The sequence below is a fragment of the Lynx rufus genome, unplaced genomic scaffold (genome assembly GCF_022079265.1).
Source record: "Lynx rufus isolate CCGP_SWC_20201006 ecotype Redwood Valley unplaced genomic scaffold, mLynRuf1.p SCAF_2, whole genome shotgun sequence".
Lineage (NCBI taxonomy): Eukaryota > Metazoa > Chordata > Mammalia > Carnivora > Felidae > Lynx > Lynx rufus.
The window spans coordinates 8,332,552-8,347,622 of NW_025814834.1; the positions used below are offsets into that span (position 1 = coordinate 8,332,552).

At 54.4% G+C, this 15,071-nt stretch overlaps 1 protein-coding gene across 1 annotated transcript in view; it reads right to left on the reverse strand.

Annotated features, from left to right (window-relative positions):
• Positions 1–3,963: 3,963 nt before the first annotated feature.
• The window catches only part of ARMC9 (armadillo repeat containing 9), a 151,626-nt gene continuing 140,518 nt past the window's right edge, over positions 3,964–15,071 (reverse strand). Inside the window, exons 24-25 of the mRNA XM_047084655.1 lie at positions 7,529–7,701; positions 3,964–6,133 (exon numbers count right to left, since the gene is read on the reverse strand). Coding sequence (XP_046940611.1) covers positions 6,111–6,133; positions 7,529–7,701 — 196 coding nt within the window. The 3' untranslated portion in view covers positions 3,964–6,110. The remainder of the gene's footprint in view (positions 6,134–7,528; positions 7,702–15,071) is intronic.

The following is a 15,071-nucleotide window of genomic DNA, read 5'->3' on the forward strand; positions in this document are numbered from 1 at the left end:
GGGGAGTGGTGACTGCTACCCGTCACTGGCAGGCAGAGCAGCGCCCTGTCGTTAAACAGGTGGGGCAGGTGCGTCTCTGGGCAGCGTAGGTACTGGAAGTGCGAGCGGCAGGAGTGTGCCAAGCGGCAAGGTCCAGGCAAGGCGCACCCAGGGTAACCCGGTGTCGTCCCTCACTCGGCGCGTAATCCAGGAGCAAAGGCTCCGGGCTGGCTCCCGTAAGGCGAAGGCCTGGGTGCGAGGTGATGTTAGCACTTTGGGCCGACGCCAGAGACCTGAGGTGGTGTAGACATGGGTATGGACAGAGGCTTTCGGAGTGGCTGCTGCTCGCCACTCGGGCTTGTCTTTGTCGGGGGCACCCGCCCTGCACCTGACACTCTGCCTCCGACTGCCCTTCTTTGCACACCCCTGCCGGCCGTCTTTCACAAGCAGGGGGGCGGGGTGGGGGAGGGGAGAAGCCCCGGTCTGTAGGGTTTCCCAGCTTCTGCGGTGTGTTTGTTCCCAACACGGCCAATTCCAGGCTGTGGAAATGATATCCGTGAACAGTCAGGGAGAGACGCATAGCGGCTGTCATGTCCTATTTCCCCCAAACGGATACGACAGATGTAAGTAACCGCCAGGACATAGACGATGGTAAATACAGTAAAACAATTAGGAAGGGATGAGTTTTGAGTATTTGTTACTTTATTTAATTTGAGGGAGAGAAAGCAAGCGCCAGCCAGGGAGAGGGGCAGAGAAAGAGAGAGGGAGACGGAGGGAGGGGGAGACAGAGAGAGAGAGAGAAAGAGAGAGAGAGAGAGAGAGAGAGAGAATCTCAAGCAGTCTCCATGTTCAACGCGGAGCCCGACTCAGGGCCGGATCCCAAGACTCTGGGATCATGACCTGAGCTGACATCAAGAGTTGGGCGCTTAACCGACCGAGCCACCCAGGCGCCCCTTATCGTTTATCAAATAGAATTTATTGAATTGTAAGTTTAGATAATTTAAAATTTTCTGTTAGCCGTTACGTTTGACAGCAGCTCATAGAACCCATGAAAATTTAGGGAGCGGCCCCTGTGAGCTGACACAGGCTGCTGCGGGCCCGGGTGCCAGAGGAGGGCCTGGTGGACCCCCTGCCCCCCCCCCCCCGCTGGCACCCCTCAAGATCACTGCCCCGAGGCCTTCGCTCCGTCTCCCCTCTCTGAGCTCATGCTGCGCCCTGCCCCCTCTTCCCTCTCCAGGACGTCCCCCGCTGACCTCAGTGCCTTCGGCAGCCTTTCTTGGTGCCAGGCCGACCTCCTCCGGCCCATCGCTGTGGGGCTCCTGTTCCCCGGAAGGTGGTCTCGGCAGCCCTGTCCTGCCAGCGACAACTGCCCAGCGTGCCCTGCTTTCCTCCGGGGTCCCTGTCCGCCTCCCCCGAGGGCGTCTCCTGCACCAGCCCCTCTTCTTTCTCTCAACCCCCCTTCTGCCCTCAGTTTCTTATTTCTCTAGTCCCCTCCTCTGAAAGCCCGTCCGCTCCGGGTCCTCAACTGTCCCCTTAGACGGGGGACTCTGTGTAGGTCGCTCGAGGGGGCACTTTCTCTCAGCCCCACAACCTCCTCCAGAAAGTCTGCCCCTCGCTTCCCTGCGGCGCTGGTGCTCCGCCCTGGACTGTGGCAAAGGTTGGGAATTCTCCGTAGAAGACGGGTAGCGACTCGGGGGGCAGTGGAGCCGGGTCTCCACAGTGTTGCCCCCGCGGTATCCATGCGGCCTGCGGGGCCTGGGGCTGACACTAGGCCTTCCTCGAGTGCACACCTGAGGTCATAGCCGGCAGAGGCAGAAGTAAGACAGGACCTCCCCGCGGCCCCTGGTGACTGTCTCCCCTGCCTCTCAGCTCCTTCCCCCATGCGCCCCTTAGACAAGACCGCGGCAGCGCTTACTAGAACCCCTGCTCCTCTTGTTTGGATTGACCAGCCGGGCCTTAATCCAGGAACCCTAGAGACACTCCGCCCGCCCAACCGTAGGAAAGGCCCACGTCCCGGGCTTGCTCTCCCGTTCCGCTGGCACCCCACCACGACCTCCCTGCCTGACCTCCCCAGGGTCAGGACCTGTGAGTAACAACCTTCTCTATTTCACTTTCTCTTGCTGTTGCCCCATTTAACAGTTTTTTTTAAAACTTTTTTAAAATTTTATTTTAGAGAAAGGGAGAGAGTGTGAGCGGGGGGGAAGGGACACAGGGAGAGAGAGAGAGACAGAGACAGAATCTTCAGCAGGCTCTATGCTCAGTGCAGAGCCCAAGTGGGGCTTGATCCCACGACCCTGGGATCATGACCTGAGCCGAAATCAAGAGTCAGACGCCAGGCTGAGCCACCCAGGCGCCCCAACAAATGTTAACAAAATCACCACATTCCACGTCCGGCCACAGAGTAGCGCCCCAGGATGTTTGTTGCGCTGAATCTACATGTTACTCCCCAGCGGAAAAACAACCTTGAAAGATTTGGCCCTGAGGAGGGAGGTAAGTTCCGAACGCCTTCAATGTGGCTGATTGTTCGGGCCATGCCCTGGGTCTGTTCACTTTCCCCGTGTCCCCATCTGTCCACGCGACCTTCTGGCCACGGCTGTGCGGCCTGCTTTGGCCAACGGGCGAAGAGTAAGCACGAGGCAGGTAGAAACCTGAGCAGCACGTGGGCCTCATCTTACGGCAGTTCGAGCCCTGAGACCGCCCGTGAACGAGCCCAGGGCTAGCTTGCTGCGGGAGGACAGGCCTCATGGAGGAGAACTCAGGACCCAGCCAACGGCCAGCTGTCGGACACGAGCGAGGCCCTTGACTGCCCTCTGGCCACAGACACACACACCTGGGTCCAGCCAAGTGCAACAGAACTGCCCAGTTGCGGCCCAGCCCCCGTCAATGAGCCACAGAATTGTAAAGTTGACAAACTGTTGGTTTTAAGTCACTTCGGGGTGGGGGGGGGTAGTTTGTTATGCGCAAAGCAAAGGGAACCACTCCTTAGCACAAGGTACCACAAACAGCGTCTGGAGAGATGAAGACAGGCAGGCAGGCAGGAAGGCCGGCCGGCCGGCTATGAAGCTGTGCTACTGGCACACTGGGAGGGCCCAGGAGGATCCCCCAGATCTCGGGCCAGGATAAGGGGGAGGCAGCGAGGCATTCGTTTCACACACAAAATGTAAGGCGGTAGCCCAAAACTTAGTAATCAAGATAAATAATATGTTTTTTTTTTTTTAATTTTTTTTCCCAACGTTTATTTATTTTTGGGACAGAGAGAGACAGAGCATGAACGGGGGAGGGGCAGAGAGAGAGGGAGACACAGAATCGGAAACAGGCTCCAGGCTCCGAGCCATCAGCCCAGAGCCTGACGCGGGGCTCGAACTCCCGGACCGCGAGATCGTGACCTGGCTGAAGTCGGACACTTAACCGACTGTGCCGCCCAGGCGCCCCAAGAGAAATAATATTTTTAATGCAGTATTTAAAAAAATCAAATCAGCAAACTCTGCCTCATGGGCTGGCTGCCCTTTTCGCTAAAAAAAGCTTTATTGGAATTGGGGCCGGGATCAGGATTTAGTAAACAGAGGGTCAGATCTTGTTTTTATTACGAGTTTGGCTTTTTTGGTCATGGAATTTTTGCATTAGTCTTATTTGTGTATTTGTTTTTTATTTAGTTCTTTAGATTTGGGCTAAATCCTTCCCAACCTACTGACTGCTGGTATCTGACTGGATCTCAAGCCTCTACCTATTATATTCCCACCCAAGGTCAAAATTTAAGCTGTTGTCAGATAGTTGCACCTTACTGTGAATGAAGCAAAATGAGATCAAGTTCTGCTCAGGAGATGGGGCGCGTGGGTGGCTCAGTCAGTTGAGCGTCCGACTTCGGCTCAGGTCGTGATCTCGCGGTCCACGGGCCCGAGCCCCGCGTCGGGCTCTGTGCTGACGGCTCAGAGCCTGGAGCCTGCTTTGGATTCTGGGTCTCCCTCTCTCTCTGCCCCAACCCATTCGTATTCTGTCTCTGTTTCTCTCAAAAATAAATCAACATTAAAAAAAATTTTAATTTCTGCTCAGGAGAAATTAGGAGGCCAGGTAACTGGAGAGGTGGGGTCAGCTTCCAGGGGAAGAAGTGATCTTTCTGCAGGCCTACCATTCTTGAAATTTCCACAGGCTCTCCACCATGGCTCCCTGGGTAGGTGTCATGGGCCAGTCCTAGTGGCTCTATGACTAAATGTCCAGATGACCTTTGAAACCATTTGGGTTCATTCATCTACTCGATTCTTTCCCCCGTAGGTCGGTCGCGTTCATGTCTGACCCCGGCAAAGTCAGTGAGGCTAGCAGATAGCTGGGATATTTGGGAAGAAGTTGCTGGTATTTTACCAAACCTAGCCATCAGCCGTGGCATGTGGACATGTGTTGCAGAGAGAGGAGTCTCCCAGGGCGTGGTGCAGAGGCTGGACAGTATTTACTTTCCCCAAAGAACCACCCCAACCACACCTGATGACTTCAGTGCAGTTTGATCCAGAACTGGATACTCCCTGAATCGCTAAAAGATTGTCTTTTTTTCCCCCTTAAAGTCACTAGAGGTTTACAAACCAGACTTTAGCTCATCTGCAGGTTTGAGGGAAAAACAGCAGTTGCCTTTTCACCGTGGAGAAGGGGGGGAAACTGAGGACTCTTCCATTCCCCCTGGATTTCTGGAGACGGGGCTGCTCCCACACGAAGGCAGGGGAAAGGCCGCGCCAGTCAGCGGCATCCGAGGAATCTGAAGGGAGTGGATTTACTGGGGAGAACAGGAGAGACTTTTCCATTACGTTCCTCCGCAACCACTTTTCAAAGTGTCACCGTGGAGTGATCCCATTTCAGGGACCCGGTCTCTGTCCACATCGACAGTACCTGTGATAAGTGTGGGTGTTTTCTCTTCATACCTCCACGTCAGAAGTCGCCGAGCGCCTGGAGTGCCTTCCCAAGAAGAAGGTAGGGCCTTGTTCTCCACAGCTTTCTTGCCCAGGAACAAAGAGGGGCTCACACGTTTCCAGAGAATCCAGATGCGGCTTCCGGGCCAGTCACGTGACCACAGAGTTCTAACGTGCCCGGCCTTGTGCCACTGCCAAAAACAAGATTAACCCGGGATCCTGGCCCGTGACAAGTTTACGGATGTCGTGGGGACAACCTGGTGACTGGCCTGCTCTACCACTCCTGCTTCCCTCCTCTGCTCGCTCTCTTGAGGAGCTAGGAGGCCGTCGAAAAATGAAATCTTCTCTATTTACATCCAGCGGGACCACAGGGAGGTCTTCTCTAAAGGGCATAGCCATGGCAGGTGGAGGGCTTAGGGTAGAGTACATAACTTCACACACACGCACGCACACGCACACACACGCCCTACCACACGCAAGGACTGTCTAAACATTCAGTTTATTTCAGTATTTATACTTGAGGAGAGGTCAGATTCTGCTACTAGTTTGGGGGACCTCGCTGGCTCGGCGGGCAAAGTTCTTTCCTTTATCCTAAGCCGTGAGCTCTGACGTCACCCACTGCAAGGGGCGAGCTTCCCCCGCTCATTTTGCCAGGGGAGCGGTTTGTGTTTACGGTCTTAAAGGAGGCAGGGGAGGGGGAAATGGCGTCAACCCTACGAGGCCTTTAAAACACGCTTGCAGAAGATCGGAAACAGCGATACAGTCCAAGCTACGTATGGGAATATATCATATTCGTCCCAGATTTTAAAAAAGGAAGAATATCAAATCTGCTGCTCAGGAATATGGCTTCAGGATGCGTCTCCCTTATTCTAAATCCCTTCAGTCTCCTTTTGGCTGGACCAAGAGGAGCGACGGTTTCCATTGAGGCCAAGGCCCCGTCTCGGGCCGAGTCTCCAGTCCCTGCCCCCCACCACAGGCTCCTGACGTGAGCAGCTCGCACCGTCTACCCAGGTCTGTTCCTGTGTGTGAGGGGCGGCCGGGGACGGGCAGGGACAGGGCCCGGTGTCCCGGGGGCTGTGGGGGGCCTGCTCCTGGGCTGCCCGGAGAGCTAGCCTCGCCTGGCCGCTGGCAGACAACGGTCTCCTCCACATCTGTCACCTGCAGCTGCTGGCCGGCCGAGGAAGGGAAGCCGGCTGGTCCTCGGGCAACGGGACGGTGACACCGGCGAAGAGACCATCCTCACTTCCTGTAAGATTGGCCGCCTGGAGAAGAAAGGCGAGAGCAAGCTGCCAGCACCAAGGCGGTAACTGCACAGAGTCCCCTCTGTCCCATACAAGCCTTCTTTCAACCGGCTCTGTGCAAACCGAATACTGAAACCTTCCCTTCCCCCAGGTCACCTGCTCCGTGGCCGGGGCGTGACTCACGTGGCCACGCTCTTTCCTCTCAGGAAGCAGGCTGCTTGGCGTGGGGCTCCCAGTGAATTTTGCTGGCAATAGTTTTGCTGTTTGTCGAGGCCACAGGACATAAATCTGCTGCTAGCTGAGCAATCTACGTGCAGGCAGGGCCCCGTGGAGCCCGTCGGGTACTGGCCGTTGCTGCCTCGATTATGACCCACGGGGGCTCCGGCCCGGTGCTGCCCGGTGTGGCCTGGAGCCCGGCAGGGGTCAAACGGGTCTGTCTGCTTCTCTCGGGCCAGTGTTCCTGGCATTTGCCGGTGCTTCCTTTGGGCCCGTGTGAGGAAACAGCTTGGCCTGCACCGCTGGTGGGGACACGGGGCTGGGGCTTCACCGTGTGTTTCCCAGCAGATGGGCGCTGGCGAAGAGGGAGGGCGGCCCTGCTTTCCAGCCACGGCCCATTAGCCACACGGCCAGCCCAGCGGGTCCCCGTTGGCCGGGGAGCCCGGGGCTCTGGCAGGAAGCGATTGGGGCAGCAGGGGACAGCACAGCTGCAAAATGCATATATCCTGAGTGTGACAGACCTTCTGCCACTTGACATTCTTTTGTCCGGCTTCTCTTTTGTTTTCCTTTATTTTTATTTAATTTATTTATGTACTTAAAAAAATTATTATCATTTTTTTTTTTTTTTTTTTTAAATTTCGAAGCGACCTCTACAACCAACATGGGCTCAAAGCTACAGCCCTGAGATCGAGAGTCACACACTCCAGCCAGGCGACCTTCCCTTATCTTTAGACTCTTTGGAAAGGTCCAGGCTCTGGTGTGGTCAACCGGCTGAGGCTAGGAGGGGAGGGGAGAGAGGAAGTGGCCTTCACAGTGGGCAACAGGGCAGGAAGGAGGCCCCTTGGGCCCACCGCACCCTCAGTCCCTCTGGTGGCCCTCCCGCCAAGGCACCTGCTTCTGTTGGATTTTGAGGCTGCCTGCCTCCCGCCAGGAAGCAGGTCCAGGTTTTCAGGGCCGATCACACAAGTCCCACAGACGGGGGTGGGGGTGGGGGGATGTTAACTCCGAGAGGCACTGCCTGGACCGTCTCAGTTTACCAGCTTGTGTATGAGGCACCAGGGCCAATGGCAGTTTCATAAACAGAAAGGCTAGTGAAGAACGGATCCGTCCCTAGGGCACAAGAAGCCACTGCCTGGGGTCCTGGTCCTGTGCCTGCTGGGCACAGAGGAGCTCAGTGCCCTTCCCTCCAGTCTGACTTACTCTGTGGTCCTCTCGTGGAGGAGGTCATGGAGCTGGGGCGGCTGGCCTGCTGGGGGCCACACGAGGAGAACTGAGGGGCCAGAGCGGATGCCTTGGCCTTGGGTGGGTTCAGGTCCAGGATCTCAGGGGTCCGGGGGGTCCGGGGCTTGCAGGTGAAGGCCGATGTAAATTCCCTGGAACAAAATGTGTAGTCTAGAGTCACAGCCACTGCATGGCTAGGGGTCACAGGAGGAAGGAAGGACTTGCCATTGTGAGCACAAAGATGCCAGGCAGGCACTGTCCTGGGCATGGGGTAGGGGTGGGGTAGAGCCGGGCACCCGGAGGCATACATCCCTGCCCCCATGGAGCTCATATTCTAGCGGAGGAGGGAGATAATAAAAAAAAGGAATAAATGCTGGGGCGCCTGGGTGGCTCAGTCGGTTGGTCATCCGTCTTCAGCTCAGGTCATGATCTCACGATCCGTGAGTTTGAGCCCCTCGTCGGGCTCTGTGCTGACCGATCAGAGCCTGGAGCCTGCTTCCGATTCTGTGTCTCCCTCTCTCTCTGCCCCTCCCCCTCCCACACTTTGTCTCTCTCTCTCACTCTCAAAAATAAATAAACGTTAAAAAAATTAAAAAAAAAAAAAGGAATAAACGCCAAGGAGGGGATGAAGCAGAGAAGGGGGACAGGGAGCTTGAGAGTGTTGAAGTGAGAGGGTGGCCAGGGAAGGTGTGGCCAGCAGGGTAATGGCCCCCCATTCTGTCCACGTCCTCCTCCCTGGAGCCTTTTCTGACAAAGGGGAATTAAGGCTGCAGTGGAATCGAGGTTGCTAATCTGCTGACTTTAAACTAGGGAGATTATCCTAGATTATCAGGGCGAGCCCCGGGAAACCGCAGCGTCCTTAAAAGTGGGAGAGGGAGGCAGAAGAACACAGAGAAATAGGTATGACCACGGAAGAAAGACAGATGCAAGGCTGCCGGCTTTGAAGACGGCGGAAGGGGCCGCCAGCCAAGGAGGGCAGGAGGGCTCTAGAAGCCAGAAAAGGCAGAAAAGAGATTCTCCCATAGAACTCGGGGAAACAGTGTATCCTGTGTATGCCTCGATTCCAGCCCAGCGAGAGCCCTGTCGGACTTCTAACCCACTGAACTGTAAGGTGGTACATTTGTGGTGTTCAGGTCACTAACTCTGTGGTCACCTGTTACAGCAGCAATAGGAAACTAATTTTAGACGTGGTGGCCAGGGAGGGCCGTGCTGGGAAGGTGACATTGAGCCCCCAAATGATCCTGTGGGGCAGGCAGTACCGCCCCGGTTTTCAGACGTAGAAACTGAGGCCCCGAGTTTGTGAACTTTCCAAGGTCACACACATAACAAGCAGGTTGTGAGGCCAAGACTTGAGCCCAGTGGGATCTTACAGCCGGCTGTTCTCCAGATGCCATCGGCCTCCCAGCCCCAGGGAGCGGCCTCACAGAGACGGTGGACCCGACTTGGAACCAGGGCCTTCCTTTCCTCCAGCACCTGCAGCCAGTGAAACTCGGTGCTGTTGGACGAAAATCCTGGGAGTGAGATCGTGGCTCTGTGACCTCCCAGTCACCCAGCTGGAGTTGGGGACCCCCCCGCCCAGTGCTTTGCTGTCTGGCTGTCACCGAGCTGGATCCACGCTGCTCCCTCCTTGACTTCTGGGGCCCTTGCTGCCCACGTGCCCATTTTCCTGACTATAACTCTGAAGACCGGAGTCCCAGGCTGTCGCCCAGGGTTGTCATAGCCACCGAACGAGCTAATGTGAGCATCAGCCCAGCTGCCAGCCTGGCGCATGCTCCATAAATGGCAGGTCCGTGTTCCTTCCCTAAGTGGGTGCCTTAGTCTACGGGCTTCACAGAGTTGGTGCACAGTTTGCTGAGCATTGCAATGTAAGCAAGTTTGCTGACATCTGGGGAGCCTCAGTTTCCCCACCTGTAGCATGGAGGGCAGCTGTGATGATTCTGCAAGGGAGGTTGTGTCCTGAGCCCCATCGTGGGCCCCATAACTTGGGGTTCTGGCTCTTGGGGAGTGGGCCTTGGGAGGAAACTGGAATTTTTGGATTCACTTCTATATTTCTATATGCCCCTCTTTTTTTTCTTTCTTTTTTCTTTCCTTTTTTTGTTTTTCTACATTGAGACTGTTTTACTCTAATCATCAGAAAAATAAAACTTAAACATCTGGAAAATTTCCAAATTCAAATTTAGGACAAGTCTGGCATAAAAACTGCCCATACTTTGATACCAGATTGGAAAGGATAGGGAGGTTTAGCCCTACAGTATTTTATTAAAGTTTAAAATGATTTTTTCTTTGTTTAAAAAAATGTATGTATATGTATGTGTGTACATACGTCCGTGAAGTAAGCTCCGTGCCCCAGCACGGGGCTGGAACTCCCGACCCTGAGACGAAGAGTCACGCGTTCTACTGCCTAAGCCAGCCATGTGCCCCCGTGACTTTTTTTTCTTTAAGAAGAAATTATATTTTTATATCATTTATAATAGTATTTCCCTGAATATTTTCCACGTTGTACCTTTTACACGCATGTGCATTTTCACATACTTGTAGTCATACTTATATGCTGCTCTATGTTCTTCTAATTTTTTTTTTAACGTTTATTTATTTTTGAGACAGAGAGTGAATGGGGGAGGGGCAGAGAGAGAGGGAGACACAGAATCGGAAGCAGGCTCCAGGCTCTGAGCCGTCAGCCCAGAGCCCAACGCGGGGCTCGAACTCACGGACTGTGAGATCGTGACCTGAGCTGAAGTCGGACGCTTAACTGACTGAGCCACCCAGGCGCCCCTATTCTTCTAATTTTTAAAAATGTTTATTTTTATTTATTTTGAGGGAGAGAACATGCATGAGTGGGGGAGGGGCAGAGAGAGAGGGAGACACAGAATCCCAAGCAGGCTCCAGGCTCTGAGCTGTCGGCACAGAGCCCGATGTGAAGCTCGATCTCACAAACTGCGAGATCATGACCTGAGCTGAAATTAAGAGTTGGAAGTTTACCGACACCCGGGGCCCTGATACTTCCCTGTTCTTATGACCCTCATTTCACCTGCTCTCTAGACTTCTGAGTAGCCTCCACTATTATTTATAATGGAGGATTTTTATATAAATATTTTATGTTTATAATATACATATATATTTCATCCGATGGATCTACTGGAATCTATCATGCCTTTCCCTAACATTTTGCTTTTCTTTCATTCATTGATAATGCACACGTGTGCAAAAAACTGTTCCAGGCCCTGGAGATCAAAGATCAACGAGACCAAATTTCTGCTCTTAGGAAGTTCACAGAGAAGTAGGGCAGTTTGACCAGAGCACAAAGATAAAATAATGAAATGAGTCACACTGATGATGCTTTTCTTGCACATATAAAGACGATTTTTATGTGGTTTAGTGAGGTGGTTTACTTTTTGTTTTGTTTTTTTTAAGTGAGCTCTATGCCCAACGTAGGGCTTGAACCCATGACTCTGAGATCACGAGTCACGCGCTCTACTGACTAAGCTACCCTGGTACCCTGAGGTGTGTGTTTGTTGTTTTTTGAAAATATTATTTGGTTCAAATGATTTTTTCCCTACTTTGCTATTCTAATTTTGATATCTTCGGTACTGTTATAGCAGTTAATTATTTTTAAATTGTGATAACATATACATAACATAAAAATGACCATCTTGACCATTTAAAACTGTAGCCCTACTACATTTTAAGAAGGAGCGACTAAGAGAAACTAGTAAAAATGACTCGGCGAACACTGGCAGCTCTTCCTGGCACAGGGTTAGCTGTGGGTTACCTGGGATGTCCATCATGTGGTCATGGGACAGGGAGGCCAGATTTGAAGGAGTGAGCGGTGGAAGCCCAGGAGGGCTGGCCAGCTTCACTGCATTGGGCCTCAGAGCCAATGGGCGGCAAGGTCAGGTGGCAGGGATGGGGGGACGCTGAGATGAGTTGGCAAGAAGTGAAGGGAGAGAAAGGTCTGCGTAACAGGGCTAGAGGTCTATATATAACCTCCCAACCCCAGAGCAACCAGAAAAGGGTCCTGTCCCTTTGGAGAACAATTTGGCGATGTGTATGAAAAAACTCTTATGTATAGGTTGACTTTATGTGCCAACTTTGCTGGCCCATGGTGCCTAAATATTTGGCCAAACATTATTCTGGATATTTCTGTGCGGGTGTTTTTTTTTTTTTTGGGTGAGATTAACACTTAAATAGGCAGACTTTGAGCAGATTGCTCTCCCTAGTGGGGAGTGGGCCTCATCCAATCAGTTGAAGGCACAAATAGACACAGTCTGAGCTCCCCCGAGCGGGAAGGAACTGTGCCGGCGGACTGACTTTGCACTCCAACTGCAACTCTTCCCTGGGTCTCCAGCCTGCTGGCCTACCCTGTGGATTTTGGATTTGCCAAGCCTCTGCAATCATGCGAGCCAACTCCTTAAAATAACTGACCCCCCACCCCACACACACATCCTGTTGGTTCTCTTTCTCTGGAAAACCCTGACTAATACACCGTCAAAGCCAGCCCTCCTCTCTGCCCTAGGACACAACCTTTGTTTGGCCGCGGTAGTGTTGTTGTTTGGGAAAAGAGCACCCGCAGACAAGGGGCTCCTTCTGGCTCCTTCTCCAGCATTGGAGAAGGTGGCCCTCAGCAGAGCCCAAACCACGACGCGGGCTGCTGCAGGGGGTGGTGGTGTTGACTGAGGATGCTGGCCACCGTCCCCGACCTCGGCATGGGGGATGGCATCAAGGCCCTCTGGGAAGGACACCGAGGGAGGCAGAGGTAGAGGTCAGCTTGGCCTCCAGGCCCCCAGCCCCCCTGAACGGTGACCTGAGCACTCTGAGCAGCGAGGAGCCAGAGCCGGGAAATGGTGATGGTTTGGTAGGAGATGAGGCCAGATTAGGGTAGAGCAGGAAAAGCACGCGGAAAGGAAATTCAGGACGGCAGTCGCCTATGACTTAGGAAAAGTAAGTTGCCGCAGGGATAACGGTGCTGGGTAGTAGAGGGAAAAGGAAAACCTCACTACATATGTAAATTGGCAGGTGTCCTGCAAGACAGGCAATTATTCAAGAGGCCATTAAGGCACAAACGACAGTGCTTGGGGGTCCCCTTAGCGGACTCTGCCCATCAGGATTCAGGATATTTCATCTGTGCGCTAACAGAACCCAGAGAGGGGTGCGGGGTGGGTGACGGGGGGAGGACACAGCAGATGAAGGCAGGTCCAGAAGGTCGCCCACCATGTCTGCACATGGACACGCGGGGCTCCTGTCCTCATTCCCCCGACTTCCTGGTTCCTAGTTTCTAGTTTCTTTTAGCTGGATGCATCGAAGTGCTGTCATGAGCTACCCCATATGCCACATTTGGGGACACACGTGAGGGGGATAAAGCATGTATGTAAACATATGCAGAATTTCTTTCTCCTTTCTTTTCTAAAAGCCGTAATACTTGCAGAAGAGTCGTTTCCTGTCTGTGGCGGGACGGGAACTTTGACACCGTTGTCTTTGGATCTTGGCCTGGGCGGGGGGTAGCGGGCATCTGTGCAGGAGCGAGCGCTCCGACCTGAGGAGCCTGTTCCCTCCGCCCATCATTGGGCCACAGGGAGGCACCGTCCAGGCAAATGCCTCCCGGTCGGTCCAGCTGGGCTCCTGTCTGCATGGACCATGTGCCGGCTTGGTTAACAGTATCTTCCCCAACTACTCAATACTAGGGATTCTATGAAGCAGACAGAAAAGAGAACAGGAACCCCTTGGCATGGGGGAGGGGGAGGGAGACAGTGGGATCACAAGGTCTGAACCGTTGACTCCCTGGCTTCCAGGAAGCCAGTTTCATGGTCAGACTAGTGGCTGGAAGCCACTAGAATGGAACTGGAGCCTCAATGATCTTTAAACCGCCTCCAATCTGGGGCTAAGCCATGAGAGTATGGTTTAATCTACCGTTTGCCCCAAACCGCAGCTCCAGAGCTTTCCAGGGATACCAGCAGCCAAGCGGGGCCCACCCCGCGGCCTGTCTTCTGGGCAAGGGGCTGTCCTCACTCTAAGGAGTAAGAGAGAGGGGCTGGGGGAAGCAGAGGGACAAATGTCCCCCATCAAGCCATGCAGAGAGCCACTCGCTCTCCCTTTTAGCTGATTCATCCAACAAATATTTTGAGAGCCTGCTCCGGGCGAGGTGCAAACACAGGGGCAGACCCCCTAGAGCCATGGACCAAGGGACCGCAGTGCTCTGTGCCCCTGTGCAAGGGAACACGGCTGCGTGACTGGACTTTGGGGTCAGGAAGGAGGATGGGGTGCTTAGCTGAGACCTGGGGCAGCCGGTGAAGTGGAGGCCAGGGGTGGGGGGAGAATGTTGCTGGCAGGGGTCACATAGCCAGTGGAGAGGGAGGTGGGTGGCCCAACTGTATCCTTCTCCCTCTTTCCTTCCTCCTCTTCCTCAGACAGAATACTCCCTTTCCCCGGGCTTAAAGTAAGAGCAGGATTCACATGGCTGACGTTAAGGCAGGAGCACCCACGGATTTAACCCCAACGGGGCATTTGTGCCCAAGAGGAGCTTGGAGGGCCAACTGGGTCAGCCCACTTAGTGTAACCAGGGGGAAGGTTTCTTAGGAGAGCCTGTGGGGTCCCCTGCCAACTATGAAAACACTTATTCTGGGCGTGCCTGGGTGGCTCAGTCGGTTAAGCGTCAGACTCTTGATTTCAGCTCAGGTCCTGATCTCAGGGTGCATGGGTTCGAGCCCCATGTTGGGCTCTGCGCTGACAGCATGGAGCCTGCTTGGGATTCTCTCTCTCCCCCTCCCCCCACTTGTGCGTGCTCTCTCTCTCTCTCAAGATAAATAAATAAACATTAAAAAGAAAAAAAGAAAACACTTATTCTGGAGAGAGAGGATTATCCCCACTGGTAAGTCTCAGCAATGAATTCTGCCTTTACAGGAAGGGAGAAGAAACGGCTCTAGCCCCAGGAGAGCAGGTTTGGTCTGGCCGAGATGTGGGATCTGGTCCGGGCCTGAGAGCAGGGGGCTGGCACGGCAGGGGGCCCCGCCAGCCTCTGGCTTACCCCTCTGAGCTTTCTCATTCTGGGGCCCCCACCTCGCGGAGGTGCCAAGAGTCAGAGAATCCCTGAGCCGTGGACCAGCCTGTGGGAGCACGCCTTCAGCCGCTCTGAGAGAGGGGAGGAGCCCCAGATCGGGGAGGTGGGTCCCTGGGTCCCCGGCTGGTCACGGGCTGAGCTGGAGGAGACCAGATGCTTGGCCCCCAAGGCCCCCCACTGCCCCCAGCCTCTGTGGCCCCCACCCCAGTACAGGCCCCAAACTCCTCTGGCTCCACGCCATGCAGCCCTGCTGCCTCTGGAAACCCTGACTTCCCTTCTACCCCGTGCCTGGCCGCAATCTCCGCCCGCAGCGGTGGGAAAGGAAGGTGCCGGGGCGCCGCCCACCCAGGAAGGGGGATGGGCCGCAGCACCCCCTCGCTGCCCGCCTTCTCAGACCGTGTGCGTGGTTCTGCTAGGCCGTCTGCCTGCTCTGGGGGCAGAGGCCGCTCCAGGTGTCCCTGCAGCCTCGAG